This window comes from Agaricus bisporus, assembly GCF_000300575.1.
Source record: "Agaricus bisporus var. bisporus H97 unplaced genomic scaffold AGABI2scaffold_2, whole genome shotgun sequence".
In the NCBI taxonomy this organism is placed as follows: Eukaryota; Fungi; Basidiomycota; class Agaricomycetes; order Agaricales; family Agaricaceae; genus Agaricus; species Agaricus bisporus.
Window position 1 is genome coordinate 1,586,386 of NW_006267355.1, and position 26,485 is coordinate 1,612,870.

Here is a 26,485-nt window from a genome sequence, read left to right on the forward strand (position 1 = left end):
AAGGCATAGTAGCTAAGAGTCGGGAAAACAAGAAGTGGTAAAAGCGTGTCTGCCTCACTGTTATCAACGGCTGTCTGAGAAGGAATGGGCAGAAGCGCAACGTACCTCGGAGAAAAAACCTTGCCATAGTGGCCGACGAGAGAGTCAGAGAGAGCTTGAGGGCTTCAATAAACAAGCGACTGCGAATTCACATGATATTGATGATACCACGCCAAAGTAATAATATCATTTTCCCTACGCAACCCCAACGCATTAATCAAGTAGTCTGTCGAGTTATACGATATAATGGTTCCCAAGGACAGGTTTTTTAATGTTTCCTCTCAGATAATTTCGACCACCTTACTCGTCGTTCAACCCATAACAAGCCTTCCTGCCTAGGAATATCACCGCTCTTTCAACAGCTTTTTTAGCCGAGTTCGCAACTCGGGTCGAACTCGTTTAAACGCTTCCTTCTTGACGACGGGCTCAAGCCGAATGTTGGCTGGCCACTCAGGACCAGCTTCCTCGCGCTGCTGTTTAAGGAGGTCGAGAACAGTGGGCTGATGCAGCTCTTGAATTTGCGAAGGGGGGGCATCGAGTATCTTTGCAGAGGAGGGATCGAGAGCCTTGCGGGGGATGATTCGTATTAGACGGATCGCAGAAGCTTTCATTTCTGTGAAAGATATAGAGTCTATAACTGTTGGTGGAATTATACTTCAGATTTGTCGCCGAGAAACTCATTACTGAGCACTTACAGAGGACAGTTTGAAGAACAGCACGGGCAGCGGAGCGGAACGTCGTTGAATGCTTTTCAGCGGAGTTGGAATTCAGTCAGATCTCAGATCCGACGTCTATTCTTGGTTCACCCCAGCATGAAGCGTTCATCATCCTCAAACCCAAGTAGTGCGAAGAAGGCGCGTCGCATCAGCAAAACAAAAGAAGATGTCGAGTGGCCAGAGCATTTCACTTCAGTACGCCCTCTCAGGCGCTGGCCTGGTTCACAGTACTGACTTCCCTCCTAGTTGTTTGCTGTGTGTTTCTATCTAATACTCTAACACTCCGACCTCGTTTACTGACCTCTTCTTACCCAGGTTTTTAAGGTATCTTACTGGGCGCATTATAATCTACGATTCTCTGACTGTTTCAAGGCCTTAAACACCGTTCTAGCCTTTATATCTTCCAAGAAACAAATAGCGACAACATTTGACGCTATAAGATCGTCCGTGGAAGGCATTTTGAAACGGCAAGTGAAAGACTTTCGCGAGAGTTTAGCTTGACGGATGGATTATGCGCAGACCTTTGGAGCTGCAAGCTGTCGCAGAGATCAAGTCCGTTTAAATAGCTTTGGCCCACGGAAGTATGACTCACTTTCGCCTAGAGCTCTTCTTCCTGACATCGTCAAATTTTCATACATACCTCGAAATGATTCCGCAATCAACGAGAACGCTGATCTTAAGGGGAAGCACAGAGCGAAATCTCCTGACTTTGTCATTCCTTCTACAAGAGTGGCAAATGTGAGCGGGGAAGGGCGCATTCTCGTTCTCGAATTCGCTGATAACCTAAGAGGGAAGAAGTCACGGAATGCTGGGTAAGACTATAGTGATAAGTAATATGAGTATTATGGTTTTGTACTAACACCTGTGGTAGGTTAAGCTACCAGCAGACTCCTTCCTTGACACCCGCGGCGATGAAGCTGCTCATTGAAACACGAAATGATATCTTTGGGCAGGCAGTAAATGAGTAAATCTCTCTACATCTCAATGACTCCTTTATCTGATCTACCATGCTTTTAGTCTCATACTTGCAACAATGCACCAAAGTGATCCCGTCCAGATGCTCCAACAGGCCGCTCGGGAGCATGTACCAGTTGTGCCCTATGCGCTAATAACTCCTTCAGATCAAGAATGCGCCACGAACACTAATGCACGACCTTCCGTGAACGACTTGGTACAAAAGATGATGGATCAGGATTGGTATCGGGAACAGATTATATTTCGTAAGACAGTAGATGCTCGAGAACCACTGCACGGTGAACTTTTCCACTGGCTTATAAATGCATTGAGACACTGACCAAATCAAAAGGCGAACTGGGGTCTTCGCTTTCCCCTAGTATAACTTCCGCTCTGGCCACCTCGAGGAGCATCGGATCATTTTATGCCCACCAATCAGAAGCGATACGTGCTCTCTTCGAAGGAAAACATGTAGTCGTGTCGACGAGCACAGCTTCAGGAAAGAGTTTGATATATCAAGTGAGTACTCCATACCTTTTTGAATCGGCGTTCAGAAAATGATACTTGCAGGTTCCGATTCTCAAGTTCCTCGAAGATGACATTGAGGCAAAGGCAATTTGCATATACCCTACAAAGGTAAAAATGACGAAACGTTGTTGTCTATATTCCGTTCACATTTTTCAGGCATTGGAACAAGACCAGAAGGCATCTCTTGAAAAAATGATTCAGAATTGTCCTGGCCTAGAACATATCCGAGTCTCTACGTATGATGGCGATACTCCACAAGAACTGCGACCGAGTTAGTACCACCACAAACTTTCTTCTACATGAGAAGCTCAATTTGGTCCAGCTATACGAGAAGAGTCCTCAGTCATTTTCACGAACTTCGTAAGTTTATCCAAGTCGACTTGTGTTTGCAGCTCTCAATTCCCAAGGATACAATCCATGCATCCATCTTACCTCATGAGGATAATTGGAGGAGGTGAGGTCTTGTCGTTGATGTATCAATGGAAATTTTGAAATTTCTGTAGTTTTCTGCGTCAAGTCAAGGTAAGCTGCGACCGATTGTTCCAGGCTAACAGTTTGTTATATTTTCTTGTCAGCTTGTTGTAGTGGATGAGCTACACTACTATTCCGGCCTTCTTGGAAGGTGAGATTTACAGCAACTAATCTCTCACGTTCCGGACTGAAAGTGGATGCAGCCACGTTGCTTTCATTATGCGAAGGTTCAGGCGCATATGTGCAGCTGTCGGAAGTTTGTAGTGCACTCTCGCAGCTCCTTCCATCAAAACTAAACTTTCCGTCCAATAGATCGCCAAATTCGTTTCATTTCCTGTACCGCTACTCTTGGTAATCCAGGTGCCCACATGCAGAAGATTTTTTGCCTCGGAGAAGACGAAATCCAGGTGGTAGATACTGACGGCGCGCCTTCTGGAAGGAAGGATTTCCTCGTATGGAATCCGCCGTTGATTGACAATGCAAACAAGAATCTCGGAAGGCGAGGGTCAATCTCTGAGGCTACATTGCTGATGCGCTTTTTGATGCAGCAAGGTGCTCGCGTCCTTTTATTCTGCAAAGTATGTGCCACTGAATCCTTCCCCTATTCGGCGTTAATGAGAGCTTGCAGATACGGAAAGTTTGTGAGCTGGTAGGTAGACTGTCTTGTCAGTGCGGTGAAAAATCAATGTATCAACCACTGTTTAGGCCATGAGGGCCATACGAGCGGATCTAAGCAATGAAGGACAGCTTAATATTTTAGCCAAAGTAAAAGCATATCGAGGAGGTGACAACTGATGAGTGTTTGACCTCGATGCACTGACAAATCGTATCTTTCATAGGTTATTCACAAGAAGTATATATCCACCTTGGACTGCATGCAGACAATGTAATTCTTTGCACAGGATCGTCGTCGCATCGAAGAAGAGGCGTTCTCTGGACAATTGCTTGGAATCATCGCGACAAATGCTCTTGAGCTGGGTATTGACATTGGTGCTCTTGATATTGTCATCATGCTTGGCTTTCCCATGAGCGTCGCCAGCTTTGTGAGTACCCTTATCCCGCTAAAATGTAGAAGAAACTTAGTATGGTTCGATTCTCGCCCAGCGTCAACAAGCTGGAAGAGCTGGACGTCGCGTGCGGGACTCATTAGCCATTTTCGTTGCAGACCCATTCCCAATAGATCAGTACTATGTCAATCACTCGGAAGAGCTTTTCAGCCACGCAATGGAAGATCTAGTGATTGACACAGAAAGCCCGGTGATTTTAGAAGGTGTGTCTAATGACTTTTATCTAACAAAAATTAACTTTACTAGCGCATTTACAATGCGCTGCACATGAGATGCCTATCCACAGAGAGGATAAACAATACTTCGGTGCTCTGATGCTTGATATCTGCGAGAAGAAGTTGCTCAAGGATAGAGATGGCTGGTGAGTTTTTGAATGTGCTCGCTTTGGAAAGTTTTGAATATATGTACATAGGTATCAAACCCACCCTAATTTTTTGCCCTACCCACCTCGCTTTGTATCCATCCGTAAGTGGGCCACCTCGAGAGGCAAATACAAGAGACCAACATTTTCTCAGGTGGCGCTCAGGAAGAAAGATATGCTGTCATCTGCGTCAAAACTGATGCAGCAAACATCATTCTTGAAGAGGTCGAAGTATCGCGTGCGATGTTCGAAATTTATGAAGGCGGCATTGTATGTTTCACCAATTATTATAACTTTTTCATTCTGATATCCGATACAATTGCTTTTTAGTTTATGCATCAAGGCGAAGCATATATCGTCAGCTCCAGCGTTATAGGCCATTCATATAGTTCACTAAAATACTTGCTTTCGCGTGATAGGTTACGGAGGTTAGTCATGATAACAAGATAGCCAAAGTCATTCAAGCGAATGTCAATTATCACACGTCACCTCGGTATGTTTGACATATCTAAGTTGACCGTTTGACTGAAAATAAATCCGCGATAGGGATTTCACGTTCGTCCCCCGCTCCTGCTAGAATGACTGATTTTTCAAGTTGGATTTAGAAATGTAGATGCCGTTCGCACGACTCGAATCAGAGCCATTGGTAACCATCGTGCTTTCTACGGAAGTGAGTCGCAAACTTATTTCAGAGCGACCGTCAAGATCACCTTAATTTCTTTTAGTGGTCAACGTGGAAGTGAAAGTGTTCGGTATGTCTGATTTTCATGCTTAAGGGACATATAATAATGGACATCGAAAGGATTCTTCAAAATTAGGAACAACACAATTCTCGATGCTGTCGAGATTGATACGCCTCCTTACGTATGCGATACGACAGGTTTTTGGATAGATGTTCCGCGTTCGATTCTAGAATTACTGCGTCGCAAGCATTTCAATTTGGCTGAGGCTATACATGCAGCTCAACATGCCTTCCTCAACCAATTTCCATTGTCCGAGGATCTCAGGACGGAGTGCAAGGCAGCGGAGAAAGAGTATAGGGTCACAGAGTCATCTAGAAAGAGACCGGCAAGGCGGGTTTTCTGTTTCCCTATTTGACTTCTAATTTTACTTAATCTTTTCAGAATCATTTTTTATGATTCTATTGGCAAAGGTGGTGGGGTGGCTGCAAAAGCTTTCGACTATGGTCAGTACATCCTTGAGTCTTCACAGTGCACTTTCTCATGTTTGATGATAGCTCATGAGACCTTGCGAAAAGCCCATTCTGCTTTAGAGAATTGCCATTGCGAGGATGGTTGCGGAAACTGTGAGGATTTGATTACCTCGCCCTTCCACTCATCTCGTACTCACCCGAGACAGGCGTACAAAGCGCCACTTGCAGGGAAGCCAACCAAGTTTCTTCAAAATTAGGAGGTGGTATAATCATAAGGAGTATCCTTGGCCTACCGATCGATCCGGACGTGGTAACACTTCAAAGTGGGCAACAAATTCAGATACCAGATACGATAGCAGAAGCGCAAACTGTATATGGGCGAGGAAACATCGAGGTAGAGGAGGAAGGAAGTGACCGGCTACACTAAGACCAACCTTTACCTTTACAAGACAACTTCACCATCAAAAGCCAACTCTATAATAGAGGATCAAAGTCTCCCCAGTCGTTCTGCGAGGCTTTCTTAAGTGTATTCGAAGATGACTGTGTGGGCCGCGAGGGGGTAAGAATGCCCCCCATGCCGGACATCTGGGAAGGTGTTATTGATGGGGACAACGAAGGAGTCGAAGGTTGTAAAGGCTGGAATGTGGATTGTAAGGGTGGAAAATTCGACTGGATTACAGGAGGTTGTGAAATTGTTGAGGGGGTTGTTAGAAAGGAGTCCAACGAGATATTGTAATTTGGTTTAGCTGATTGGTTGGGTGGAGGAGCGAGTTTTGAGATAGGTGGTGAAAGTGGTTTAGTTACAGGTGACGTTGACCCGGACAAACTGCTAAATAAGTCCTGAGAGCCAGTCGTGAACTTCCTACTTGTTGTAATAGGACTTGGAATGCTCGAGGCGGCCGATGAATTCAATCTAGATGGTTGCGAAGGCTGGAATAGATTTGATGACCTTGTGGTAACCTGCGTAGTAGACGCAGCCGGTGAAATGGAAACAGAGCGAGGTGATTGAGCAGGAGAAAGAACATTTTGAGATGAGGAGGGCTTGTGGATAATCAGTAAGGTAAGACTAGATCAGTCAATAAAATCATACGTTATCGGTGAAGATGCTACTCCAAACATCATCGTCCCATGAAGCTGTATCCCCGGCAGCTGAATTTTGAACATTTGTCCCTCCACCCCGAGGGTTTCCGACCAAACTCTCGAAGTCAACTGTGACGGGTAGTGGCTGACCCACCCCGTTGACCGCCGTAGAGGACCTGTCTTCTATACGTTGAGCGTCGCGAAGGAATTGATCATGCTCTCGCTGCACTCTTTCTCCTAGCTTTTTTATGACCGACATGAAGCGTTGGAACTGATCCAGGTTCAATACTAGAAAGATATGATTTTAATTACGCTAATGAAGTAAGAGAATATATGGCTTACATGGTCCCATCGACATGGCCCACAGTTGAGGGAGAACCAGGGTCGCTACTGCCTCGCGATCTACCTTAAATCCCATGGCTTCCTGCACAGATAATGTAGCCATCTTCTCACATATCAACTAACAGCTAAGGAAGAATTTAGAGCGGAAAACTCACCATAACTGCTGGTTCCCTAGTCCGAATCTTAGCTAAAAGTGGAACCAATTTCTGCGTCAGACTGGACTGATAGGTATAACGTCAGTATCCAAGTAGAGCCTTCCATCGCAAGCACTGACCGTATCGAGAGTTTTCACCATTGTCAGAAAAGTAACGAGAGTAGCCACTTTCACTGACAGTACTTTCGTTTTCGAAAAGACAAGCTAAAATGCAACTCCGTCAGTTCGGGAGAGTCTGCAAAAGGAGAACGCACAGCAACACGAGGGAAAAGGACACCTTGCACTTCAGCGTAATCAATCGTTTCGCAAAGGTCAGGCACGGAATTCAGAGCCTTTTCTTGCACCACCGCATGTTCAGATTCCAGTGCATTGTACACCAGAGGTAACACCTCTATAATCAGAGTTGTCAGGTACTGGTACCCTATTTCACAGAAGCACTCAAAGCTCACGTTCTCTAAAAACGTTTTTTTCTGTCTTGCTTTGCAACAGATGCAAGTTCTCCAGTAGTGTCAACATATTCTGTGGAGGCTCCTTGACGATAAAGAGTGGTTTAAGACTCGGCAGAACCAGACTCGCGAATTGAGATGAAGTAAGGACATTCGATATCGAAAAAACGTTCGGCAGGATATATGGTAACAGATGAGTGTCTTTCATCTAAATACCACCGGAGTCAACACCCATCAATCGGAAAGTCCAAAAAGATAGTGACAGACCTCTTCAAGGAGAGATGGCAGTATTTTGCGTGTCCTCAAACCTTCCGAGAAGCGTTCTAGGACTCCTGTTAGGCCTTTCATAAATGAAATTTTTTCCTCTCTCGTCTTCGCAGTAAAATTGCTTCTGTCCAGAAAATTGAGCGTTGAGATGGGAAGCGAAGAGAAAAATGGCTGTGAAGGAAGTGCCGATGGGCCCGGGCGCGACGTCGCATGGCGAGTGATTAAAGATCGTAACAAAGCTGCATCAAGTCTATTGAGCAGAGTCTGGGGAAGTATGGTCGAGGCGAACGTACACTGCAGGTCTCTATCTAGTCTTTCTAGCCCAGGAACAGGTTTCCCGGCATTTTCACGAAGTCCACCCAGACTTCCGCGTGTCTTGAATGGGGGCGACCCCTTGCAATGGACAGTATAGACAAGAATTCCTAAGGAGTACATATCTGAGGCCGTAAGAAGCTGTTCATCCAGCGCATATTCTGGGGCTGTATAACCAAATATCGATACGATGACGAGATGATCGAGAGATGAAACAACACACCCATGTAGTCAAAGGATCTTTGAATGTATGAAGGCTGTCGTCCATCGAACGAAGGGAATTCCCAGCGCGAAGGTTGACCATTGGTAAGAAGAGGAATCGTCAGGCCCAGACCTGAAATCTTCCAATCTCCAGCGATATTAATGATGATGCTCTCTGGGCATATATTACTGTGGATCAGCTGCGCTGATGAGTGCAAGAACGACAACCCCTTGCAGATTTGTAGAATACCCTTTTGGATCTGTAAGGGAGAGATGAAGGGAGATATTACTTTATGGCGTCAACCCATATTGCTCATAGTTCGGCATACCTCGACCTCATCCAACTCAACAAGCGAAGCATGCCGTCCGTAGCCGGGAATGGAGAGCTCCAAAGTCGAGAGAATGGGTTCAGTCGCAAATATGAGCTCGCTCCGGGTCTCTTCCAGGGGCTCGACCATCTCTGTTTCGATCAAGATGAGAGGGCTTGTCGCCGAAGCCACGCAGACCGGACACACCTAGAATCGAGGGATGCCGCAAGCGACTGAGAGCGGAGGCCTTTTTGCCGCAGTTGGTTCCGGTTTTCTCTGCTCAGACGGGTCGGAAAGAAGGCTCACCTCCGCTTTCAGGACTTCTAGTGCATTCTCCCTGGCTAATGGCCCCAGCCTTTCCATATCTGCGCTTCGTTTGTCAAAACTCCAGACTGATACTCTCTTGTTCGTCACTTTGTGATATGCACTTTGCACTTTCCATAATCCGACGGCAAATGTCGGTGTAAATGTCGTTGACAGAACACCATTCGTGGAGCCAGATGCGGCACCCGAAGTGGAAGATACACCAGGTGTTGATGGTCTACTTGAACTCGCCGAGCCTACGCCCGTTGGTTGACCGATGCTATATGATTGTGAGATGTTCGTACGCCCGAAAAACGATGTTGCGGCGGCGAGCATTGGTGTTTGATGATGATGTGTGGAAGTGTTAATGAGATGTCGGTGGGACAGCGAGTGAAAGTGGTGCACAGGGTCGTGTTTGAATAAGTAAAACTATAATTTTCCGAAGACACCCTGGAAAGACAAATCAATAAGCCACTACTTAAGTACCTGATCTATGCTACAATAATGTCGTGCGGCTACTAAGCTAAACACAAGCAGGAAGCCCAAAAAAGATTTAAAAAAAATAGAACAAATCCCTCGTCCACGCCTAAGATGAGCCGTATCATGTTTCCAGCTGCAGTTCAAAAGCTGGATCCTCATTTGGTTTGGCGAACATTGGCAGCCAAACCGATCGCTGGTGTCGGTGTACCACCCATAGAGCTCAACTCCCTATCTAAGATACCCCAAGAATCCGTAGTTATTTTGACCACCTCTTCGTGCTTGAAGCAAGGTACAGATCCCAGGAGATTGATCGAGGGCCTTAGAATGACACGCAGGACATACTAAGCCTCACATGTCAGTCACATAAATTAAACGACATGAGCACCTTGACTCACCTGGACTTCAGCTACTCCATCCAGTATCCAAGAGACCTCTTTACCTTGGTCTCCGGCCTTGATGTCCCCTCTCAATAGCCAGACACCTTCCGAGTACTCCCTGCCAAATTTCAACGCCGACGACGACACTATGTCGTCTCGTTGCAGCACCTCACTGGACCCTTTCTTCCAGACATTCAGTCGTCTAAACAGCTCAATCCGATTGCCCCTCAGCGCCAAGGCTAAGAACGGATCATCTGGAAATGCCAAGCTCATCGTGAATGGTATTATTTGACCCGATGAGAAACATAATGGATATGGGAGCGAGAGCTAAAGCGAAGGAGCATTCAGCCGAGTTGCAGGAACAATCAGAGCATATAACTCACGAATACGCGGGAAGTAAAATTATCCAGGGAGCTTTCGTTGGATTTGGATTTTCCAAAGTCGGGGTGAAAGGGTGTCAAAGGGATCGTCTTCACTCGGTTGTAAAGATGGTAAAGATCTGTATCATCGCGACCTTGTGATGGGCGCGGAATCGCATACAAGGGCGGTTCTGAGGGTGTAGATTTGGGAAGATAGAGGATGCGAACAGTTTTCCTTGAATTCCGATGAGGACGGTTATTCGACGGTATACTAGAACGAGAACAAGGCTTACGACTCGGTTTTCTTGAGGCCCTTGCCTTTGCGCTTGGCATGGAATTTGACAGAGTAATTGACTTCGGTAGAGACGAGGGGGTGATATGAAAGATGCGAAGGAGGGAGAGTGATGAACTGTTCTTTGAATTGTGTTTCGTGAGGTACCGTAAGGGAGAATGGACGGTCTTCCTCCGCTGAAGATTCAGCTTTCTGGGCATCATAAATAGTCGCGGTCTGTGACACAAGAGTCAAAACAGTATCGGCGGATAATGTGCTTCGCTGCGAAATTGTGGTGACTCTGATACGGCCCTCAAGCTAATTTGGTACGGGCTGTCAGTGGTGGACAGAATAGTATACGCCATTTAGCTTACCGTCATGGTCACGGTCTCGACATCCTTCGAGAGTCTGATAGTGCCCTCTATCCTGCCATTCAAGCCGTAGGAAGGGGTATGGAGCTTCCAGAGACGGGGGCCAAGGTTGATCCGCATATGCTTGGTCTCGAATATCCAGTCGCAAGTGGGACAGTTCGTTATACGAGGAGGCTCTGTCTGCAAGAGACATTCGGAACTGGGAACGCTGCACGTATAGAGAGGCAGAGAATGGTCGTCCTCGACCTCGTATGAGGGTGGAGTGTCACCTCCCACCGAAACAGTGGCCATGCTCACTGGGGGATACAATATGTGTCTGATACTTATACATCAAGTATACTACTCCGCCAGGAGTGTGCATTAGAGAGCAGCGGAGGAGACTGCGCAGTGCAAACGGGGCGGGGCAGGGTAAGCATTCGGAAAACGAACTAACTTGCATCGTAAGTCTGTCTCCGGCTATCATTCTGCTATCATTCTATCATTCTCACCACAATGCACCCATCCCTCCGATGTCTCCAGCGCCTCCCGCGCGCTAAAAGCACAAGCTTCATCGGCCTCGGTCGCATGGGCTCAGAGATGGCTTACAATCTTTTTTCAAAGCAATTTGCCAAAGCTCCAGATTCCCAATTTATTGTGTGCGATGCCGTGCCAGAAAGTGCTCAAGCATTTCGTGATAATTTTCTTTCCAATTTTCCTGGAGCCAATATGGAGGTCGCTCACACCCCCGTCCAGTGAGCGTCCACCCTGTCTTATAAACGTTACTACTGCTCACCGGGCCCCAGAGCCGCTGTAGCCTCCCGTACTATCGTCACCATGTTGCCATCTTCACCTCATGTAAAGGAAGTATATTCCGGGAGTATTATACCCAGTCTCCAAAAACTGCCATCCGAGGATATCACACAAACTCTGTGTATCGATTCAACCACCCTAGACGTCGATGTGGCTCGTGCGGTCGCCAGTGAAATCAACGCGATCGGTGCCCTAATGGTGGATGCACCCGTGTCTGGCGGCAAGTCTTCCCCTATTGGCCCCAGTTGTGCCATTGATCGAGTTAACATAAAATGGTTGAAGTACAGGCGTTGCCGGAGCTAAAGCTGGCACGCTTTCTTTTCTGGTAGGAGGCACGGAACAATCTTTCAAGCTCTCGGAACAAATCCTCGCCTCGATGGGTCAACGCATCATCCATTGCGGTCCTTCTGGTGCAGGGCTAGGAGCCAAAATCTGTAACAACGTGCGCGACTCTGACCCCCTGCATACGTTAATTTGACTCTCAAGCGCTCATCTTACCTTTAAAAGCTTGCTCTAGGTGTGCAACAAATTGTAATTGCGGAGGCCATGCTTCTGGGGCAAAAGCTCGGTCTGGACCCTAGTGTATTAGCAGCCGTCATTAATAGCAGCACTGGCGGTTGCTGGGCGTCCTCTGTTAACAACCCTGTTCCTGGTTGCTTGCCGGGCAAGTCTCCTCCGTCGGAAAGGGACTACCAGGGAGGCTTTGTGACTGCGCTCATGCTCAAGGTTGGCTTGGCTGCTCCTTACCAGCTTTAATGAATGACTTCTGATGGGGATTGAATTGCAGGACATGGGGCTGGCGACAGAAATAGGCAAGAAACACAAATGCCCGCTGCCCCTTGGTGAGGCCGCAGAGTCTGTGTATGCCGAATCTATTCGAACTAAGCCGGACCTGGCGGCAAAGGATTTTTCATCTGTTTATAAATATCTAAAAGGCCGTGCCGGCCAGTAGTAAGCCCGAGAGCGGAATCCGCGTCCCGAGAATACATAATAGGCTGTTGTGAATGGTTACACTATGGTTACTTGCGAGTGAGGAGGTTTGTGTGTTCCCACAGCAACGTGAAGAGCGCAGTGGGCGCTCGTTGATCGATGATCCTTCGGATTACGTAACAGCCCGGTTAAAGCATCTCATCTTTCCGTCCTCGCACTCATCCCATCCCTCCTTTTTCCCTTCCACCATGGCCAACAAACCCAGCGCCATTATATTTGGTCGGTTTTCACTCGCACTCTCTCTGCGCCCAACACTGACAATCGTACAGGTGGCCTCAACACCTGCTCGCGCGCCCTGGCTTCCTATCTCGTCCCACTGGAAGGCGAACCCCTTGTCTCCGTACGCCACTCCTTCGCCGCCGTTCTGCCTGCTGGCTCAGAATTATGACTTTAGCATCTGCGGATCATCGACAAGTATTCCGTCGTGCCCGCCACTACGTGAGTTCATCCCCCCCATCTCGTAGCTTTTCACGTCATCTTACTAACAGATCTTCGATACCTTTCATTCTTCATAATGCAACAGTTACATCGGTTCCGAATTCCCCAAACTTCTGGAGAAACCACAGGTGGAATACCGTCAAGTCAATCTGACTGTTCCCGGTATGCCTTGATCTCCATCCCGTCCGTCGCCCAATCCAACTCTGCAGCGCAGAAAAAATTCCCCCCGTTTTTGAGCCGCCCGCCGGTATACCCCCATTCGAATATGTTTTTGACTTCACCGGCGAGATCTGGGCCGATCGTTCTGAGGAGGTATGTTATCTGATCTCCCGATCTTACCCCTCTAAACTTTGCACCTACACCCTGAATCTCGGAATTACCTTTTCATTCCCCTTAAGCGATGCATATTTTGACACTGTCGTTGTTCGTTTTTGCTCGTTAGATCATCATAAATTTCACATGCCACACCGCCAAGCTGATTGGCGAAGAGGCCGCAAGACGCAAAGTCAAAGCCTATGTGCGGATCCATCAGCCTTATTATAAGGTCTCAGGCAAAGTCCCGCAAGATGAAAATAGCCAAGTCCAGCCATGGGGCACAATTGGCACTTGGTGGCACGAGACCCTAAGGATCCTTGGTGCAATTGAGGGGTTAGACTACTTCCGTTCGTAGCGTGCGGCCAGTGATTTATGCCTCATAGGTTAAACTTGGTCATCCTGAGACCCGGCTTTGTATACGGACCTTATACAAACTATGGCATTAGTACGTCTCGTATCGAGCCTCCGCCAGGAGAGCACACACTGATACCGTCTTATACAGTTGCTTCCGCGATCGTCATAGCGTCTGTTTATGGCCATCTTCATAAACCAATGAAGTCAATGTACGCCCCTCTGTAAGCCTATCTGACCATCGACACTAATCACAATGCCTTAGGTGGTCTCCCGGCAAGAACATCACATATACGGTCCATGTCGAGGATGTAGCTGGTGCAGCCTGGGCCGCTGCCCATTGGATTGCGCAACTGGGGAGGCAGGCTGCCGACGAGAAGGCTGGAGTCGAGATCGTTTCATATGCCCCTCAGACTACCCAGTCGCCAGAATTGATACCCAAGAACCAGAAAGTTATTGCTCCTGTTTTCAACGTGGCAAGTAGTGGGTTATCTATAAAATATGGGATAGACGACTGATTACGCCACTAGACTGATGATTCCAATAGCACACATCTGAGTGTTGGCCAGACCATTACATCTATTTTCGGTACGACCTTCGAGTTCTTCAACATGTTGGAGACCACTGTGATGAAGGTATATAAAATGTCCGCCCTTTTTTCATTCTACTAATTCTTTCTTTCCATCAGTTTATCGACGATGACCATGTGGATGAAATTAATGACCTCCATGTCAACAAGTGGGCTGAAATGAGAATCCTCTCCCAGCCTCCTGTTGCAAACGAGCATCTCACGGCTTATATGGACAAATACGCTCTTGATAAGCATTCTATCCCCCTCAGTAACGGCAAAATGAAAAGCATCCTGGGATACCAACTGCGCAAACCCTTGTTCACCAAAGAAACCATCATCGGAATGGTTGAACAATGGAAAGAGGAGAGAACATTTCCCTGTCTGGATTGATTATTTCAATTCTAATATTGCATCGTGCAAGTCTATTAGCATCTGGTTACTTCTTACCCCCAATAATTGAGTCACTCTTCTACCGTGGCTTTGTCTGATATTTCTTTTCCTGCTCCTCTCTCATCCTAATTGCTAATGTTTTCTTTATTGCCTCACATCCTTCTATACCATAGTTGTTGTCATCTTTTGCACCTGTTTACTCGCATATTGAATACTGTGGCTTAACCCTCACTAATGTACCTCTTCCATAAAAACAAAGAATCTACCGTGTGGCGGTGCTTGTGATTTCCCAGAGCCCATTCCCATGGCCTTCAAAGCCAAGGATGTTTCGTAATTGCACCCAGAGCGCTCGGCGCGCCCCGTCAGTGCTATTTACTGACCGTGACTCCTGCAAATCGAAGAAGCAGCACCCGACTCCGGGTAGCTATAAAGAGTCATCATTCCATGCCTAACATTAGCTCTTCGAACGGAGACAGCGAGCGCAGAGACGAAGACTCGGAGCACCTCTTATCACAACACCCTGAGCCTGCTGAATTCGGTGAGTGCTTTGAAAATGCTTAGCAATTAAATTCATTGCAAACGCCGAGTAAAAACATGATATTCATCGTGTCCGTTGTGACTAGTCGAACTTGAAATGGGTTTAGAAGTTAAAGTTGAGGAACGACATGGGGATAATTGGGCCAGAAGTATAACTTTGGTAAGCATTATATGCACTCCATCCGCTAAAGTCCCGATTGTAAATATGTAGTACGATTACAGACTGGCGTTGCGGTGAGTCCGAGTCTGAAAGATACTCGCTTAATGATCGACAGCTGAATTGGTTTTGATAGATTCTTGTTTTGACTACATGGTTCATCGTCATCTTCAATGGTCCTTCTAAACTCGGCTGGTTTGCTTTTCATCCGCTCTTGCAGACCCTCGCACTAGGTTCATTTACATATGGTGCGTCTCTAAACCACCACCTGCGTTTCGTATACTCAAAGTTCCGGCAGGAATTTTGACTCTCCAACCCACATCTCAGCCTGTAACCAAGGCAGCCGGTTTTCTTCGGCATCAAACTGCCATGTTTTTCGTTGGATTTCCACTCATTATGCTAGGAACCTCGTCTGTCGTATATAACAAATATCTGCGTGGCACCGACCATGCGAAAACATGGCATGGAGTGAGTATCATCCATTCTTTTTTTGCACTCTAGTTAAAGATATTTGAAATCAAGACGCTTGGTTTCACGTGTGTATCCTGGCTCCTTCTCCAAATCTTTCTTGGTGCGGGGAGCGTATGGAAAGGCGGAGCGCTCTTTGGTGGAGGTGCAAAGGCTAAAGCCCTCTGGAAATACCATAGGTATGTACAACTCCCACTGTGGCCAAAGCCCAACGTGTAACTTGGATATTTTTATGTAGAGCATCTGGATATGTTCTTTTCCCTCTAATGATGCTCACAGCTCATCTGGGTGGCGGCTGGTCACATTGGGGAGAAAAATACGCTGGAAGCCTTGTTAGGCTTATTGCATACACAGTAGCACCTGTGCTAATTTTTACCGGCCTTTACGTTCGCATTCGGTAAGTTACAAAACATATCTCCGAATAAGATATTTAACAGGATACCTTAGGGTTTCAAAAATGAAATTCTGGTAAACTGTCTATGTGTGTGTCTCTTTTTACTTTTGTGGTCAAGTATTAGGGCCATGTGTAGACTTTGTATGTTGTATTCTACACATGATCATACTCATGACGGAGCGGAAGTAGATTGTGAGTGTAGTGGTATGATATCTTCTAAGAATCCAGGCAAGAACCGCTCAATTCTCTCATAAGTCGCTGACCATAGCGTCCGCTGAGAATCCTCCCTATCGTCTTTGTCTCCATCGGCAGGGGGCGGTACAAGGATCCCAGTAGCACTCATTACAAGAATGACATTCTTGAGAGACTCTGGCACCGCTTCGTACTAAAAAAAATATCAGTGATAATTAATCACTATGTACGATGACACTCACCAGCTGATCGGTGCGATCAGCGTTCATCAGCCGGTCCAATAAATCTACTATTTGTATCCAAAGCACACTAAAACTTGCCCCCACTTGTTCCTTGACTTGAAGCTGCATGAACACCTTGCAAAGCAATGCGCACGATCGTAGCCGTGTTTCCGGTATACCAAAGGGGTCGCGCTGGTAGGTCTGGGGATTCAAAAGCTCGTCGAGAAGTGGAAATACGACGCGGTTGAAAACGTCTCCCACTTGGCTTTGATCATTCTCGTCAAGAAGCAGACCGGGGCCGAGGAGGATACGCTGCAGGTGTCCGATAGCTGCATGCCGAACCTCACGCGCTGCACTCGTTGATTGCCGACTAAGAGCCATGAGCAAAGGAAGCGTGTAATGCCTCCACGTTCCTGAAGTATTATGTTAATTCGGGTAAGTACTTCTATTAGCGTGAATAGTAGACTAACCATGACTGGTATCAACTTGCTGTGAGTGTAGTAAAGGCACCAGGTATTCACGATGAAGACGAGCCATGATGTCCACAGCCTGCTTACTGCGTTCGATGACAGGAGAGCTATGACCAATGTGTAGCTCAATGTCCCAGTGAATCGAGCATCTAACTCACTTTGCAGATGTTAGGGGTTCCACTCTTCGGCCACGTTGTTGGTGTTTCTCTGTAGCAATTCCAGCAGCAGCTGCAAAATCATCTAAGATGGTGACTAGGCCAGGGATGTTATCCAACGAGACCGATTGAGATCCTTCAGCCGTAAGGACTGTCATGAGTTCGAAAGATAATCGAGCAGCCTCGGGATGAGACATCGATGTCCTGATCATGGCAAAGACGACGTTCCATTCTGTTTGTGATCTAATATAGAGCATTTGAGGGACAGTCGCCGAGCTTGTCCATAAATAACGTACCGTATAATGTCTCGGTGTTGCTGGACAATCAGACTAACACCGGATGCCACTTGCTCCCCAACAGAATTTGAGACGATGGCAGGGAGTCCTGCTAGTAGGTCAAAGGAAATATAGATTTGATCGCGAAGGGAAGACTAGAGAGTTTGTAAGTAACGGACCACACTTGAAGTAGAAGACTCCATACCTTTTGAGCTAATAAGCGACAGAGGCGTAGTAGATTAACCACAGCACGTTCTATAAGCAACACACTATATTGTGTTGGCGTAGAAAGTAGAGCTGAAAGATGCTCAAACACGATCGGCCTGTTATACAAATATCGCATCGGCTTCGGGCTGGAGGTGCAGGAGCTTACCATAATTCCTCGATGTATTGGGGAGCATGACAGGATATACTAACCATAGTCTCCAGTAGAAAAACGGATGCAGGATCGTATGGCAATTGATAGTCACGGCTGTCTGTCCCCGTTGCATTTTCATCGGGCTGCATTTTGAGCTTGGCCACCGTGCGTTCGTGTGCTAAAGCTTCCAAAGCTCGGATTGAGGCAACCATTGCTTCAACATCAAGTTGTCTATCAATGATATCATTAATGGGAGTTGGGGAGACATGTTGCAACGTACGTGATTTGGCGGTAAAGTTCCTCGAGTCTACAAGAAGCCAGGCAGTCAATTGTACAGAGCGTGTTCTCAACGTCAGTTTCAGTAGCCTCAGGAATGAGAGTTTCCGAACTAGTATTGTAAGGCGTCATCAAATATGATGAGAGCGTCGAGAGTAGGCCACCGTCGTTCCTATGTTGCGGTCGTGGCGGTTGACTGCCCCGCAAAGGTATCGCTGTGACGCCTCCGAGGAAGTCCTCCATCTGTAACATCCGCTTCGGGAGAAGCGAATGAAGGAAAAGATTCTGGAACATTTCAAATATCTACAGAGCCATTGAGTTACTAGGTTACCAGGGTAGCCTCGCGCACTTGCCTGCGTCCACCCTTCTCGAAGCGCATTCCCGTTCCCGTTGACAATGATAAACAAGACAACCGCGGCTAGCTGACCCTTAAAGTTGGTACCAAAGTCTACAGAGAGGTTCGAAACAGTGATGGATTGGTCCTCAACATTGACAACAGGATAGTTGGGAACGGTCGAAGGCAATGAGTCAGAGAGTAAACCAGTAGCTTGCGACAATGATACGACAACGTAGTCAAAGACATCCGGCAGATGAAAACGTCCTGCAAGAGTGGCACACTGTTTGAAGCCCGTGATGGCCTTCTGAATGATGTAATCATCATCAAAGGTGATAAAAGCATGTGCGATGGCCGAAATAACAGCCTTCCAAATAAATTTGAATATTTGTTTGTCAAATGCCTGGGCATTGCAAATCATGAAGTCACCAGCGTTACGCGATCTGGCGAGCAACTCCTTCCATGCATACTCGAATCCCAGTTGCCCAGTATGCTCTTCTGGCATCACAATTTCCCGTTTGCGAATAGAGTCATAGATATTTTGCTAGAACTGGCGTGTTAAACATCGAGGAATGGTACTCCTTGTTTAGCCTTACCAAAAATTCGGGTGAAAAGTCAGTACCATCGTTAACACCTCGTAAGTTCTTCTGGTAATCTTCAATGGTCATCCTTTTCTAAATAAATAAAGGTCATTTTCTGTATATCTAGGGAAAGACTGCTCATACTCGAATTTGTGGGTTGTGAAGGTCAGTGTTCAACATAATGACAGAATAGGATAAAACGTAGACAGCATCTTCACTCTTAATTTCGGCTGAGGGTAAGATATTAGTTTGGGCAGTTGACCACATCTAATAGTAGCTTACCGGGCCCCGAGGCAAAATATATGGAAGCGAAAGTCTCTGTTATTCGAGCTATTTGCTGTGCTTCACCTGGCAATCGGAAGGCCTCCAAGAGTTCACGCATCGCGTCAGCGATTGCTTTCTAGCCGGGTTTTAACATCTAAGTTTGAATTGAAACACATTCACTCACATTTTGGAAGTCGAATAGACCGATATATGCTCTGAGTAACTCGATATTGTCGGGCTTCGAAATGTAATCTCCCAGCAGACGCTTGTTGAGTCTAGTACATCCTTTCAGGAATAGTGCTAGACTTTTTGTCTTCGAAACGTCCTCTGAAAGGTCGTTGTAGATGATTCCGTTCTCTTCCAGGAACGCTAGACCATTTTTAGGTTTATTATTGAACACGTTGGCACCTGTGAGAATAATTTGCTTTTGTGATTTTGCTTGCAGAAGCGAAGCTGGGGAAGGGAAAGCCTGTGTAAAAGGATAAGATTATTACATAGATAAAGATGCCGAAAGGAACTCAACACTTGGCCACTCCTCGGACGCCTGGCTTGCTCATCAGCGATCGTTGTGTACATAGGAAAGAAATATACGCACACCCTCAGCCCGTGTTGCCATATCTTGGATGAAGCTCAAAAGCATATCGAGACATAATATTTGCGTGTTTCGTTGTTGAAGGTCGGGAATTGTCGCACTGCTGTCTTGTACCGACTAAACATTGTCAAAAAATGGAGCGTTATCGCATAATACGTGCACTTACATGAGTCAAGAAATCGATCAGTTTCTCGAATAAGTTCTCGCAGTTAACATCGCAATCATAATTGCTATACAAGTCCACCATAAAACTCGGCTGATCGGCAATTTGGCCCAACGTCTCCAAGATCAAATCTCTTATTTCACCTCGAGCAGGTGGCGCATGCACTTTTGAGCTTGTATGAAAATTGGTATGTATCTTCTCTGGGTCTGACCTTCCATCTTCCGAATTTGGGGTGGCAGGTGTACCAGGCCGAGGTGAAGTGTATTGCCCTTTTTTAGAACCTTTAACATTCGAACTCGGGAAGGGAGTCACGAGTCTGTCAATAGTAAAAGCCAAAAATAATTCCTGCTGTAATTTGAGATGCTTGCGGGTGGTGACAAAGATAGTGGATATGGTGCGTAATGTGGCTTGCAAAATTGACATGTTCTCCGAACGGGCTAGTTGAAATAAGAATTTGCACCCTGAATCAACTAGGAGGGCTTTCAGAGAAGGAAAACAAGCAACGACAGTCCCGGACTCTTCAAATGCGGTGTTCAAAATTCCAAGGGCGACAAGCCGAGTTGAATCAGTATGTTGTTGATCATTGGGATCTAGAACATTGATTAAAACACGAAGTAGCTCCAGAATGGAGGGCAGGCCATCTACGATCAAGAAGTCAGTACGAGCTAAGGGATCAAAAGGGCGCTTCGCACATGCAGGTCGGTGGGCGAAGGACGTGGTTGAAAGTGGCTGCGTCTTATTGACACCATCGTCTTTACTCTGTGGAGGTTCACCTTGGTCGGAAAGTTGTTCCTGCTTGGAAGCCGCGTCGTTCTCCGTCTCTAGTCTCTCAACGTTGTGGTCCACCGACTCCGCTTTAGCTGGGATGTCCTGCGCTGAGACCGTCATCTTTATCTCTCCTTCAACCACCTCATCGTTGACAACAAGCTTTGCTTCTTCTGCCTCGGGGTCAAGGATATGTAATTTAGCAAAAGCAGTCCGAGCCAGAGAATGCATAGTAATCTCCGCAGATCGACGGAGAAGTTCTAAAGATGATTGGTATCATTTCTTGAGACATACAGATAGGAACTTACCGCTTAACCTCATCTGACAACAAGTGGTGAGGACTGTTTCCAACATTTCGCACACTTCAACGTCACCGAGGCCAGCTCCGACATTGCCACACAAACAGTCCTCAATTACAGTCAAGATCTTCAAGAGGACCACTTCGTCACTAGACGAGTCGCTTGTTTCAAATTTGCAATGTGATACTGCGCTACTGAGTTCAGCGAGGGCATGATCGAGGAGCCGGGCATTGGGATTGATTAGGCCACAGTGAAAGAAGCTATGGAGGGCAGACAAGACCGCAGACGTGATTGGTCCAGTAGAAAGTGGGGAGCGAAGGATTGCAAAGAACGGGTCCAGAATAACAGGAAGGTCCACGCTATCGAAATCTATATTACGTCTCGTTCAGCAAGTGCTTGGTACGGATAATCGTTTCTAAACTACCTGAGATATCTTTTATCGTCCGTTTCAAATCTTGAAAATTGGCCATAAGTTCAGCCTCTTTTCCGCCTCTCTCGGAGAGCCTTACGGTGGTTGCTGGGGACGATATACGCAAACCAAGATTGCTGCCAAGGGTTGAAGTGTCTTTGGCACTCATGTACAGCGTAGAAGATGCCCATCGTGAGTTTTTACGCATTGCAGACGTAACGGAGAGAATTTCCGAGTACAAGACATGTTTAATAGAGGTGTCTGGCTTGTTATTCGATACGACACTTGGGGAGGTCATTAAGATGAAGAACGTCAGGTACACGTCTACGCATAACCTTCCATTTTAGGACATCATAATGTTTGTTTTTGCTCAGGGTCCTTGCCAAACAAATGGAGAATGTATGTATACAGCACTACTTAAGTTTCCACACCAAACCAGACTTATTGCCCTGGAGGTTAGATGAAGGAGAGGAGACGATTTTACTGGAAATACTTAGTGCTTCTATCAGGCAAACTAAGTTCATTGCAGGTGGAAAAGTGGACATTGTCAATGAACATGTGGCTGTCGTGGGCATTGAACAACATATTTACCAGCTTCCTTTTCTCTCTCGATGATATCACCCGGGAGCTTATAACAGCTCTCCAAGTTCTTGCGGAAAAAGCGCTGGAATAAGTAAGACCGCAAAGTCAAGTGTAAGATTAACGTACTGTCACTTTGCTATATCCTTCCATCACGCTAATTTCAATGTTTTTGGCTCCAGTCTGTACCACCTCCAGAAGACTCTTAACAGCGAGCTTAATACTCTCTTCCCTGGTCATGTCATCTTTGTGGTTCTTCTCTAAAAATTCTCGGACTGTCTTGGATGAGCGACCGATGGCATTTGCCTTGATTCCAACTGAGAAGGCGACTATCACTCGAAGAGGTCGATCTCACCTTCCAGGCACTATATATCCCACTAGGTTCTGTCTGATACAACTTTGGTTTATTGTCGTGGGGATCGAATCCAATAATGAGCGTTGAGATCCCAAAAGGCCTCACACCACCAGATTGTGTGTAACGCTAAACCATTGAACTTGATAAACCTTTCTCTATGAGAATCGTACACACCTGTTGGATGCCTGCGATATGCCGTGTAATATACTCCACGGTAACGGGATCTTCGACCGTTAACCGATGGCTCTGACACTCAACGCGGGCTTTGTCGATGAGAACGCGACCATCAGCGGTCAACCCTACACAAACAAGATGAGTGCAAGATCGGCAAGTAGAGCAGGAGTACCCAAACCTGCGAAAGCCAGGCAGATATGGTCGTCCAGCATCACCACTTTCCTCACTGTACGTGGATCTTGTAGCTGCAGAACGGATTTCTTTTCGACACCAAGGACCACGACGTCTTTTCCCCGAACGCCAACCTGATCGAGACATCAAAATCTGAACGCAAATTTGAACATCGTTTGAGATTATTCCTTACAGCGCAAGTTCCCTTGCGTACGGCTTCCAGAGCATATTCTACCTGCAAAACTTAGGCGGTTGAACTCGACTGATGATGCTGGACGCACCTGAAAGAGATGGCCATCAGGAGAAAAGACGGTAAGAGCTACAGAACTTGTAAGCTTTCTGAATCCGCAGGGTTTAGTGGACTGACCTCGATCGTAGGACCTGGACATGGTTGGGAGTAGTGCTAATGCTACTGCCAGGACGCGTCACGGTCATAATCTTCAAATAGCAGCTTATCTCATCTTCCACGTGACCACAAATCACCTCGCTTGCTGAAGTGCTCAAATTCAAAACCGTCGCGTCCCAATTAAAACATAACATCTCCATGACAGACCACTTCACCTGTGCTTTTTGTCCAGAAGACCTCCAAACACTCACAATTTCTCAACGGCAGGACCATTATGAAGCTCATCTTCTTGCTATCTCCCAGACCAATGTTCCCAATGTTCAAGCCAGCAGCAGTAAGCGACTACAAGCAAAGAGGCAATTCTACTCTGGCCCTACTGAGTCCTGGAAGGCCATGAAGAGAAAGGTTGAGAACGACGTATTTTGGTATCCCTCTCTTGGTGTGCCCCCGCCCCGTAACTTCACACCTGGTGAGCTGGAAGATTCTTCAATTGAAGCATCTCAGACTGTCTCTACTCCAGGTTTAATACCCTTACTCAAGTCCTCTCTAATCACACTCTGCACCAAGGGCAGAATATTACGATCAGTCCTTTGTGATGAAAAAGTGGTACACATTAGCAAAGAACTTTGGGATGCTAGCTGGGGCTGCGGGTAAGTATCCAGCACAATCATAGTACCCGTCATCTCTCTCATTGCCATTAGCTATCGCAACTTTCTGATGCTCTGCACCGGCCTCATGGAACAACAGACGCAGCCTCTATATCTTTCACTTCTGGATACCCAGCCTTCGCCGAGCGTTCGGAGTCTCCAGTCATGGGTCCATTCTGCATGGGACAATGGTCAGCTACAATATTTCACAGGCTCTAGTAATTAACAAGGGCAGCTAGGCTATGATCAGGTTGGGCGCAACGAATTGCGCAACAGGTTAATGGAGACCAATAAATGGATCGGCACCGCCGGTACGATCTATGTTATTAATATTTACCCCTTTTGCAGCTAATTCTGGACACAAGAGATTTACGTAGCTCTTTCATTCAGGGGAATTCCGTAAGCCCGCTTATACCCAGGCAACACGCACCCTCTGATAAGTCCAGAGCCGAATTACTCGACTTTGATGGCTTCAGAGATAAAGAGGATTGCAAGTGCTTAATATAGTTTTGCGAGCTAGGCTAACTCGGTCATCCTCATCAGGCGCAGCCGCCGTCATTCGGTGGATGGTCAAATATTTTGACTCCGAGTATTCTGATGCCCAAGATACGCCTTCCACTAGCATCAATGATACGCTCGGAAAGACAACACCTGTCATAGCCTCTCAACTAATGCCAGTTATCTTACAACATCGAGGGCATTCCCGCCTCATCGTTGGCTACCAGCAGGAGACTGATGGGAGTACCAGCCTACTTACATTTGACACTGGACGGTACGTCCGGCTAAAGTTTACTTGCTTATGCTCAAAATTCGGGTAGCCTTCTACCATTGGCACTCCGCAATCTCGCGAGATCAAATTGTGGTCTTTCAGAGAGTATATCTCCGGAATGCCCCCAGGTGGAGACCCCGGTTCACGAACAATCGAATGGAGAGCGACTTGATAACGTCAAACCCATAACATTAAGGGATCTATTGACACCCTCGGAGTTAGAGCTCGGCATGGAGAATCCTGCTGAAACACCATCGAAAAATCTCAAACATGCCAGTACAAAACCCACGATTTTGTCATACCTAAAGCTCACTCACCGAAGGAAAAAAGATAAGGTTGTTCGGGATTCCAAATTGATGAATGAGAAACGTAAGGCAGAACCAGATGCTCCCGACCCCAATCAAATGCAACGAGTGTTCAAGCTCACGTTTCAGCAGCTTCTGTACGTTTGTATTTATTGCTCTTTCTTATCAGTGGCTGAAATTTAATTTAGTTCGAACAAGGAATACCAGGTTTTGTATGTCCCTCTGAGGACCCCCTTGACGAAAGAGGAGAGATTGAGTAGAAGAGTAATCAGATGTCGACGAATATCATGTGAATCCATGATCTAGGGCCATAAAACACAAACAATAATAAAACAACTTCATAAGTACAATATTATATTATGGAATACTCATGCTATGATACCATGACTACATCTCCCTCCTGTTCTGATTGGGATGTCTGATTAGGGAGTCCCGATAGAGGTGGAAGGTCAAGAGCAGCGACGGCGCTGCGGAGAGCCCGCTCCCATGCCTCTTCGACTTTGTAACCCCCTCCGCGCATGATTCCTTCCCTGTCCTTTCTGACAGCCTCACTTAGAAAATCAAGATATCCTTCAGGTCGCAGCACGAATTTGCCTTCATAAGCATAATAGTTGTCTTGCAGTGGGACATGAGGCACATCGGGCACGTTTGTACTTTGTGCTGCTCTTGACCTTAACAACCTCGAGCTGCTCATAAGTTGTGAAGCAGAGGAGGAGCGAGCTTGGCTGCGCTTGAGTGCATTCGCGCGCGTTTTAGCCACGACTTTAGCGGCGTCTTTGTTACTGGTCTCCAGTTTGTCAATGATTTCTCGCTTGCCCTTTTCTCGTTCCTCTCGTTCCTCTTCTTCTTCTCGTCGAAGTTCTTGTGCTCTCGCTTCACGTTCTCGACGTTCTGTCTCTTCTTGGTCGCGAAGTTGCTGAACGTAAGCTTCCTCACGCTGCAGATTGAGTTCTATAAGCGCGGAATTTTCCAAACGATATCTTGCCACCCGAGCCTCTGTCTCCGTAATGTCGATATCATTGATGAGGTTGAAGGCTAACGCACAAATTAGCCATTTCAATACCATGATGATTGAGTAGGGAGACTTACTAATGTCTTCAACCTCCTCCAGGTAATCGTTGTAGAATCGAAGATCTGGAAAATCTTCCCTCCTTTTGTTAAATCTAAATCAAACGGTAAATGGGCAGAACATGTAATGAGATAAGCAACACACTCTTTTGCTATCCGTCGTCTTACAGCCACTTCCTTCTCGACTCCGAGGTCTTCGAAAGTCTGTGGTGTAAACGCAAGCTTTCGGAGGATTTTATTGCAGATAGGACAAGGCGCTGGCCCCAGTGTGAATAGTCTGTCAATGCATGACTCACACCTGAATATATTAGCTTCATTCAATTGGATTGGAGGCGCAGTCTACATACATACATTTTGTGGTAGCATGAGCTTACCAGCAGGCGAAGCTTAGGATTGAGATATCGGTCGCTCTTACAAACAGGACACTGGTCGTCCATTGACTACCACAATATAAGTCGCGTGGAGGGTGCAAGTGTATGCAACTCACGAAAAATTCTGATACTCTTCCTGATGGGTCTTTGACACCCCCTCCGAATACGGTCGTTGAAGTGCTTTGTACTTGCTGTGGGGTAGAAGAACGCGTGTTGCTAGACGAAGCGGCCCCAGCTTTCTTAATTGTCTTTCCCCGAAGCCAGCCTCCGACGTTATTTCGAGAAGTCATCGTGGTTCGAGTATTGTGGTTGATTGAGAATGTTGTGGCTGACTGAGTACCTCTCCACAGTTCCTGTTTGGCGTTGCTTGTTGTAGCTCAATTATG

At 46.6% G+C, this 26,485-nt stretch overlaps 11 protein-coding genes across 11 annotated transcripts; 5 read left to right on the top strand and 6 right to left on the bottom strand.

Moving 5' to 3' along the window:
• Nucleotides 1-177: 177 nt before the first annotated feature.
• On the bottom strand, nucleotides 178-765 carry AGABI2DRAFT_199812 (hypothetical protein). The gene is made up of 2 exons (XM_006458232.1): nucleotides 735-765; nucleotides 178-676 (listed from the first exon to the last, which is right to left on the bottom strand). Exon 2 carries the CDS (start codon nucleotides 648-650, stop codon nucleotides 384-386), a length of 267 nt encoding a protein of 88 aa, XP_006458295.1. The 5' UTR covers nucleotides 651-676; nucleotides 735-765; the 3' UTR covers nucleotides 178-383.
• An 880-nt stretch (nucleotides 766-1,645) lies between these two features.
• Nucleotides 1,646-5,546, top strand: AGABI2DRAFT_199813 (hypothetical protein; the record flags this gene model as incomplete). Its single annotated transcript, XM_006458233.1, has 25 exons — nucleotides 1,646-1,719; nucleotides 1,773-2,008; nucleotides 2,062-2,228; nucleotides 2,280-2,345; nucleotides 2,394-2,508; nucleotides 2,560-2,597; nucleotides 2,645-2,691; nucleotides 2,741-2,759; nucleotides 2,813-2,859; nucleotides 2,912-2,964; nucleotides 3,021-3,286; nucleotides 3,337-3,357; nucleotides 3,414-3,492; nucleotides 3,548-3,561; nucleotides 3,611-3,751; nucleotides 3,813-3,978; nucleotides 4,022-4,136; nucleotides 4,188-4,240; nucleotides 4,291-4,406; nucleotides 4,467-4,493; nucleotides 4,556-4,629; nucleotides 4,742-4,863; nucleotides 4,939-5,220; nucleotides 5,290-5,322; nucleotides 5,374-5,546. Exons 1-25 carry the CDS (start codon nucleotides 1,667-1,669, stop codon nucleotides 5,544-5,546), a joined length of 2,523 nt encoding a protein of 840 aa, XP_006458296.1. The 5' UTR covers nucleotides 1,646-1,666.
• A 93-nt stretch (nucleotides 5,547-5,639) lies between these two features.
• Nucleotides 5,640-9,083, bottom strand: AGABI2DRAFT_199815 (hypothetical protein). The gene is made up of 13 exons (XM_006458234.1): nucleotides 8,706-9,083; nucleotides 8,607-8,646; nucleotides 8,421-8,551; nucleotides 8,114-8,351; nucleotides 7,872-8,057; nucleotides 7,579-7,817; nucleotides 7,315-7,519; nucleotides 7,120-7,256; nucleotides 6,986-7,069; nucleotides 6,867-6,932; nucleotides 6,712-6,814; nucleotides 6,380-6,657; nucleotides 5,640-6,330 (listed from the first exon to the last, which is right to left on the bottom strand). The coding sequence occupies exons 1-13, from the start codon at nucleotides 9,036-9,038 to the stop codon at nucleotides 5,764-5,766; spliced, it is 2,607 nt and encodes an 868-aa protein (XP_006458297.1). The 5' UTR covers nucleotides 9,039-9,083; the 3' UTR covers nucleotides 5,640-5,763.
• An 11-nt stretch (nucleotides 9,084-9,094) lies between these two features.
• Nucleotides 9,095-10,851, bottom strand: AGABI2DRAFT_199816 (hypothetical protein; the record flags this gene model as incomplete). The annotated part of the gene is made up of 5 exons (XM_006458235.1): nucleotides 9,095-9,523; nucleotides 9,578-9,886; nucleotides 9,943-10,153; nucleotides 10,212-10,507; nucleotides 10,564-10,851. 5 exons carry the CDS (start codon nucleotides 10,849-10,851, stop codon nucleotides 9,338-9,340), a joined length of 1,290 nt encoding a protein of 429 aa, XP_006458298.1. The 3' UTR covers nucleotides 9,095-9,337.
• Nucleotides 10,852-11,020: 169 nt separating this feature from the next.
• Nucleotides 11,021-12,361, top strand: AGABI2DRAFT_190642 (hypothetical protein). The gene is made up of 5 exons (XM_006458236.1): nucleotides 11,021-11,291; nucleotides 11,343-11,569; nucleotides 11,637-11,791; nucleotides 11,857-12,075; nucleotides 12,137-12,361. The coding sequence occupies exons 1-5, from the start codon at nucleotides 11,053-11,055 to the stop codon at nucleotides 12,299-12,301; spliced, it is 1,005 nt and encodes a 334-aa protein (XP_006458299.1). The 5' UTR covers nucleotides 11,021-11,052; the 3' UTR covers nucleotides 12,302-12,361.
• Nucleotides 12,362-12,492: 131 nt separating this feature from the next.
• AGABI2DRAFT_199822 (hypothetical protein) lies at nucleotides 12,493-14,489 on the top strand. The gene is made up of 11 exons (XM_006458237.1): nucleotides 12,493-12,558; nucleotides 12,609-12,679; nucleotides 12,734-12,777; nucleotides 12,863-12,939; nucleotides 12,992-13,089; nucleotides 13,220-13,425; nucleotides 13,476-13,537; nucleotides 13,595-13,655; nucleotides 13,709-13,919; nucleotides 13,974-14,078; nucleotides 14,132-14,489. The coding sequence occupies exons 1-11, from the start codon at nucleotides 12,528-12,530 to the stop codon at nucleotides 14,402-14,404; spliced, it is 1,239 nt and encodes a 412-aa protein (XP_006458300.1). The 5' UTR covers nucleotides 12,493-12,527; the 3' UTR covers nucleotides 14,405-14,489.
• Nucleotides 14,490-14,848: 359 nt separating this feature from the next.
• On the top strand, nucleotides 14,849-16,038 carry AGABI2DRAFT_115313 (hypothetical protein; the record flags this gene model as incomplete). The annotated part of the gene is made up of 8 exons (XM_006458238.1): nucleotides 14,849-14,942; nucleotides 15,028-15,101; nucleotides 15,164-15,175; nucleotides 15,235-15,346; nucleotides 15,397-15,566; nucleotides 15,621-15,745; nucleotides 15,805-15,963; nucleotides 16,014-16,038. 8 exons carry the CDS (start codon nucleotides 14,849-14,851, stop codon nucleotides 16,036-16,038), a joined length of 771 nt encoding a protein of 256 aa, XP_006458301.1.
• AGABI2DRAFT_183389 (hypothetical protein) lies at nucleotides 16,013-21,505 on the bottom strand (the record flags this gene model as incomplete). The annotated part of the gene is made up of 18 exons (XM_006458239.1): nucleotides 16,013-16,345; nucleotides 16,395-16,786; nucleotides 16,844-16,950; nucleotides 17,002-17,241; nucleotides 17,295-17,428; nucleotides 17,479-17,596; nucleotides 17,647-17,862; nucleotides 17,912-18,210; nucleotides 18,261-18,785; nucleotides 18,838-18,915; nucleotides 18,967-19,052; nucleotides 19,105-19,222; nucleotides 19,271-19,555; nucleotides 19,682-19,795; nucleotides 19,845-20,482; nucleotides 20,534-20,866; nucleotides 20,915-21,274; nucleotides 21,502-21,505. The coding sequence occupies 18 exons, from the start codon at nucleotides 21,503-21,505 to the stop codon at nucleotides 16,130-16,132; spliced, it is 4,263 nt and encodes a 1,420-aa protein (XP_006458302.1). The 3' UTR covers nucleotides 16,013-16,129.
• A 154-nt stretch (nucleotides 21,506-21,659) lies between these two features.
• On the bottom strand, nucleotides 21,660-23,009 carry AGABI2DRAFT_216783 (20S proteasome subunit). The gene is made up of 8 exons (XM_006458240.1): nucleotides 22,961-23,009; nucleotides 22,875-22,912; nucleotides 22,787-22,828; nucleotides 22,601-22,727; nucleotides 22,423-22,547; nucleotides 22,249-22,374; nucleotides 22,023-22,199; nucleotides 21,660-21,764 (listed from the first exon to the last, which is right to left on the bottom strand). The coding sequence occupies exons 1-8, from the start codon at nucleotides 22,980-22,982 to the stop codon at nucleotides 21,756-21,758; spliced, it is 666 nt and encodes a 221-aa protein (XP_006458303.1). The 5' UTR covers nucleotides 22,983-23,009; the 3' UTR covers nucleotides 21,660-21,755.
• A 128-nt stretch (nucleotides 23,010-23,137) lies between these two features.
• On the top strand, nucleotides 23,138-24,979 carry AGABI2DRAFT_176709 (hypothetical protein; the record flags this gene model as incomplete). Its single annotated transcript, XM_006458241.1, has 7 exons — nucleotides 23,138-23,408; nucleotides 23,460-23,589; nucleotides 23,641-23,777; nucleotides 23,826-23,897; nucleotides 24,130-24,358; nucleotides 24,405-24,797; nucleotides 24,849-24,979. The coding sequence occupies 7 exons, from the start codon at nucleotides 23,138-23,140 to the stop codon at nucleotides 24,964-24,966; spliced, it is 1,350 nt and encodes a 449-aa protein (XP_006458304.1). The 3' UTR covers nucleotides 24,967-24,979.
• AGABI2DRAFT_183391 (hypothetical protein) lies at nucleotides 24,968-26,441 on the bottom strand. The gene is made up of 5 exons (XM_006458242.1): nucleotides 26,216-26,441; nucleotides 26,080-26,168; nucleotides 25,874-26,026; nucleotides 25,750-25,823; nucleotides 24,968-25,695 (listed from the first exon to the last, which is right to left on the bottom strand). Exons 1-5 carry the CDS (start codon nucleotides 26,387-26,389, stop codon nucleotides 25,034-25,036), a joined length of 1,152 nt encoding a protein of 383 aa, XP_006458305.1. The 5' UTR covers nucleotides 26,390-26,441; the 3' UTR covers nucleotides 24,968-25,033.
• Nucleotides 26,442-26,485: the final 44 nt, after the last annotated feature.

Excerpts from the sequence above, each read along its gene's own strand:
- AGABI2DRAFT_199812 (XM_006458232.1), bottom strand. The coding sequence starts at position 650 with ATGAAAGCTTCTGCGATCCGTCTAATACGAATCATCCCCCGCAAGGCT.
- AGABI2DRAFT_199815 (XM_006458234.1), bottom strand. The coding sequence starts at position 9,038 with ATGCTCGCCGCCGCAACATCGTTTTTCGGGCGTACGAACATCTCACAA. Across the intron at positions 7,520-7,578 it reads TGCCATCTCTCCTTGAAGAG|ATGAAAGACACTCATCTGTT; the intron begins GTCTGTCACTAT and ends GGTGGTATTTAG. Across the intron at positions 7,257-7,314 it reads AAAAAACGTTTTTAGAGAAC|AGGTGTTACCTCTGGTGTAC; the intron begins GTGAGCTTTGAG and ends CTCTGATTATAG.
- AGABI2DRAFT_190642 (XM_006458236.1), top strand. The coding sequence starts at position 11,053 with ATGCACCCATCCCTCCGATGTCTCCAGCGCCTCCCGCGCGCTAAAAGC. Across the intron at positions 11,570-11,636 it reads GGATGCACCCGTGTCTGGCG|GCGTTGCCGGAGCTAAAGCT; the intron begins GCAAGTCTTCCC and ends GTTGAAGTACAG. Across the intron at positions 11,792-11,856 it reads GAGCCAAAATCTGTAACAAC|CTTGCTCTAGGTGTGCAACA; the intron begins GTGCGCGACTCT and ends TACCTTTAAAAG.
- AGABI2DRAFT_199822 (XM_006458237.1), top strand. The coding sequence starts at position 12,528 with ATGGCCAACAAACCCAGCGCCATTATATTTG. Across the intron at positions 12,559-12,608 it reads ACCCAGCGCCATTATATTTG|GTGGCCTCAACACCTGCTCG; the intron begins GTCGGTTTTCAC and ends ACAATCGTACAG. Across the intron at positions 12,778-12,862 it reads TCCGTCGTGCCCGCCACTAC|TTACATCGGTTCCGAATTCC; the intron begins GTGAGTTCATCC and ends ATAATGCAACAG.
- AGABI2DRAFT_216783 (XM_006458240.1), bottom strand. The coding sequence starts at position 22,982 with ATGTCCAGGTCCTACGATCGAG. Across the intron at positions 22,548-22,600 it reads TATCTGCCTGGCTTTCGCAG|GGTTGACCGCTGATGGTCGC; the intron begins GTTTGGGTACTC and ends TTGTTTGTGTAG. Across the intron at positions 22,200-22,248 it reads GGATATATAGTGCCTGGAAG|GCAAATGCCATCGGTCGCTC; the intron begins GTGAGATCGACC and ends GTTGGAATCAAG.
- AGABI2DRAFT_183391 (XM_006458242.1), bottom strand. The coding sequence starts at position 26,389 with ATGACTTCTCGAAATAACGTCGGAGGCTGGCTTCGGGGAAAGACAATT. Across the intron at positions 26,169-26,215 it reads GAAGAGTATCAGAATTTTTC|TCAATGGACGACCAGTGTCC; the intron begins GTGAGTTGCATA and ends ATATTGTGGTAG. Across the intron at positions 25,824-25,873 it reads AGACGACGGATAGCAAAAGA|ATTTAACAAAAGGAGGGAAG; the intron begins GTGTGTTGCTTA and ends CGTTTGATTTAG.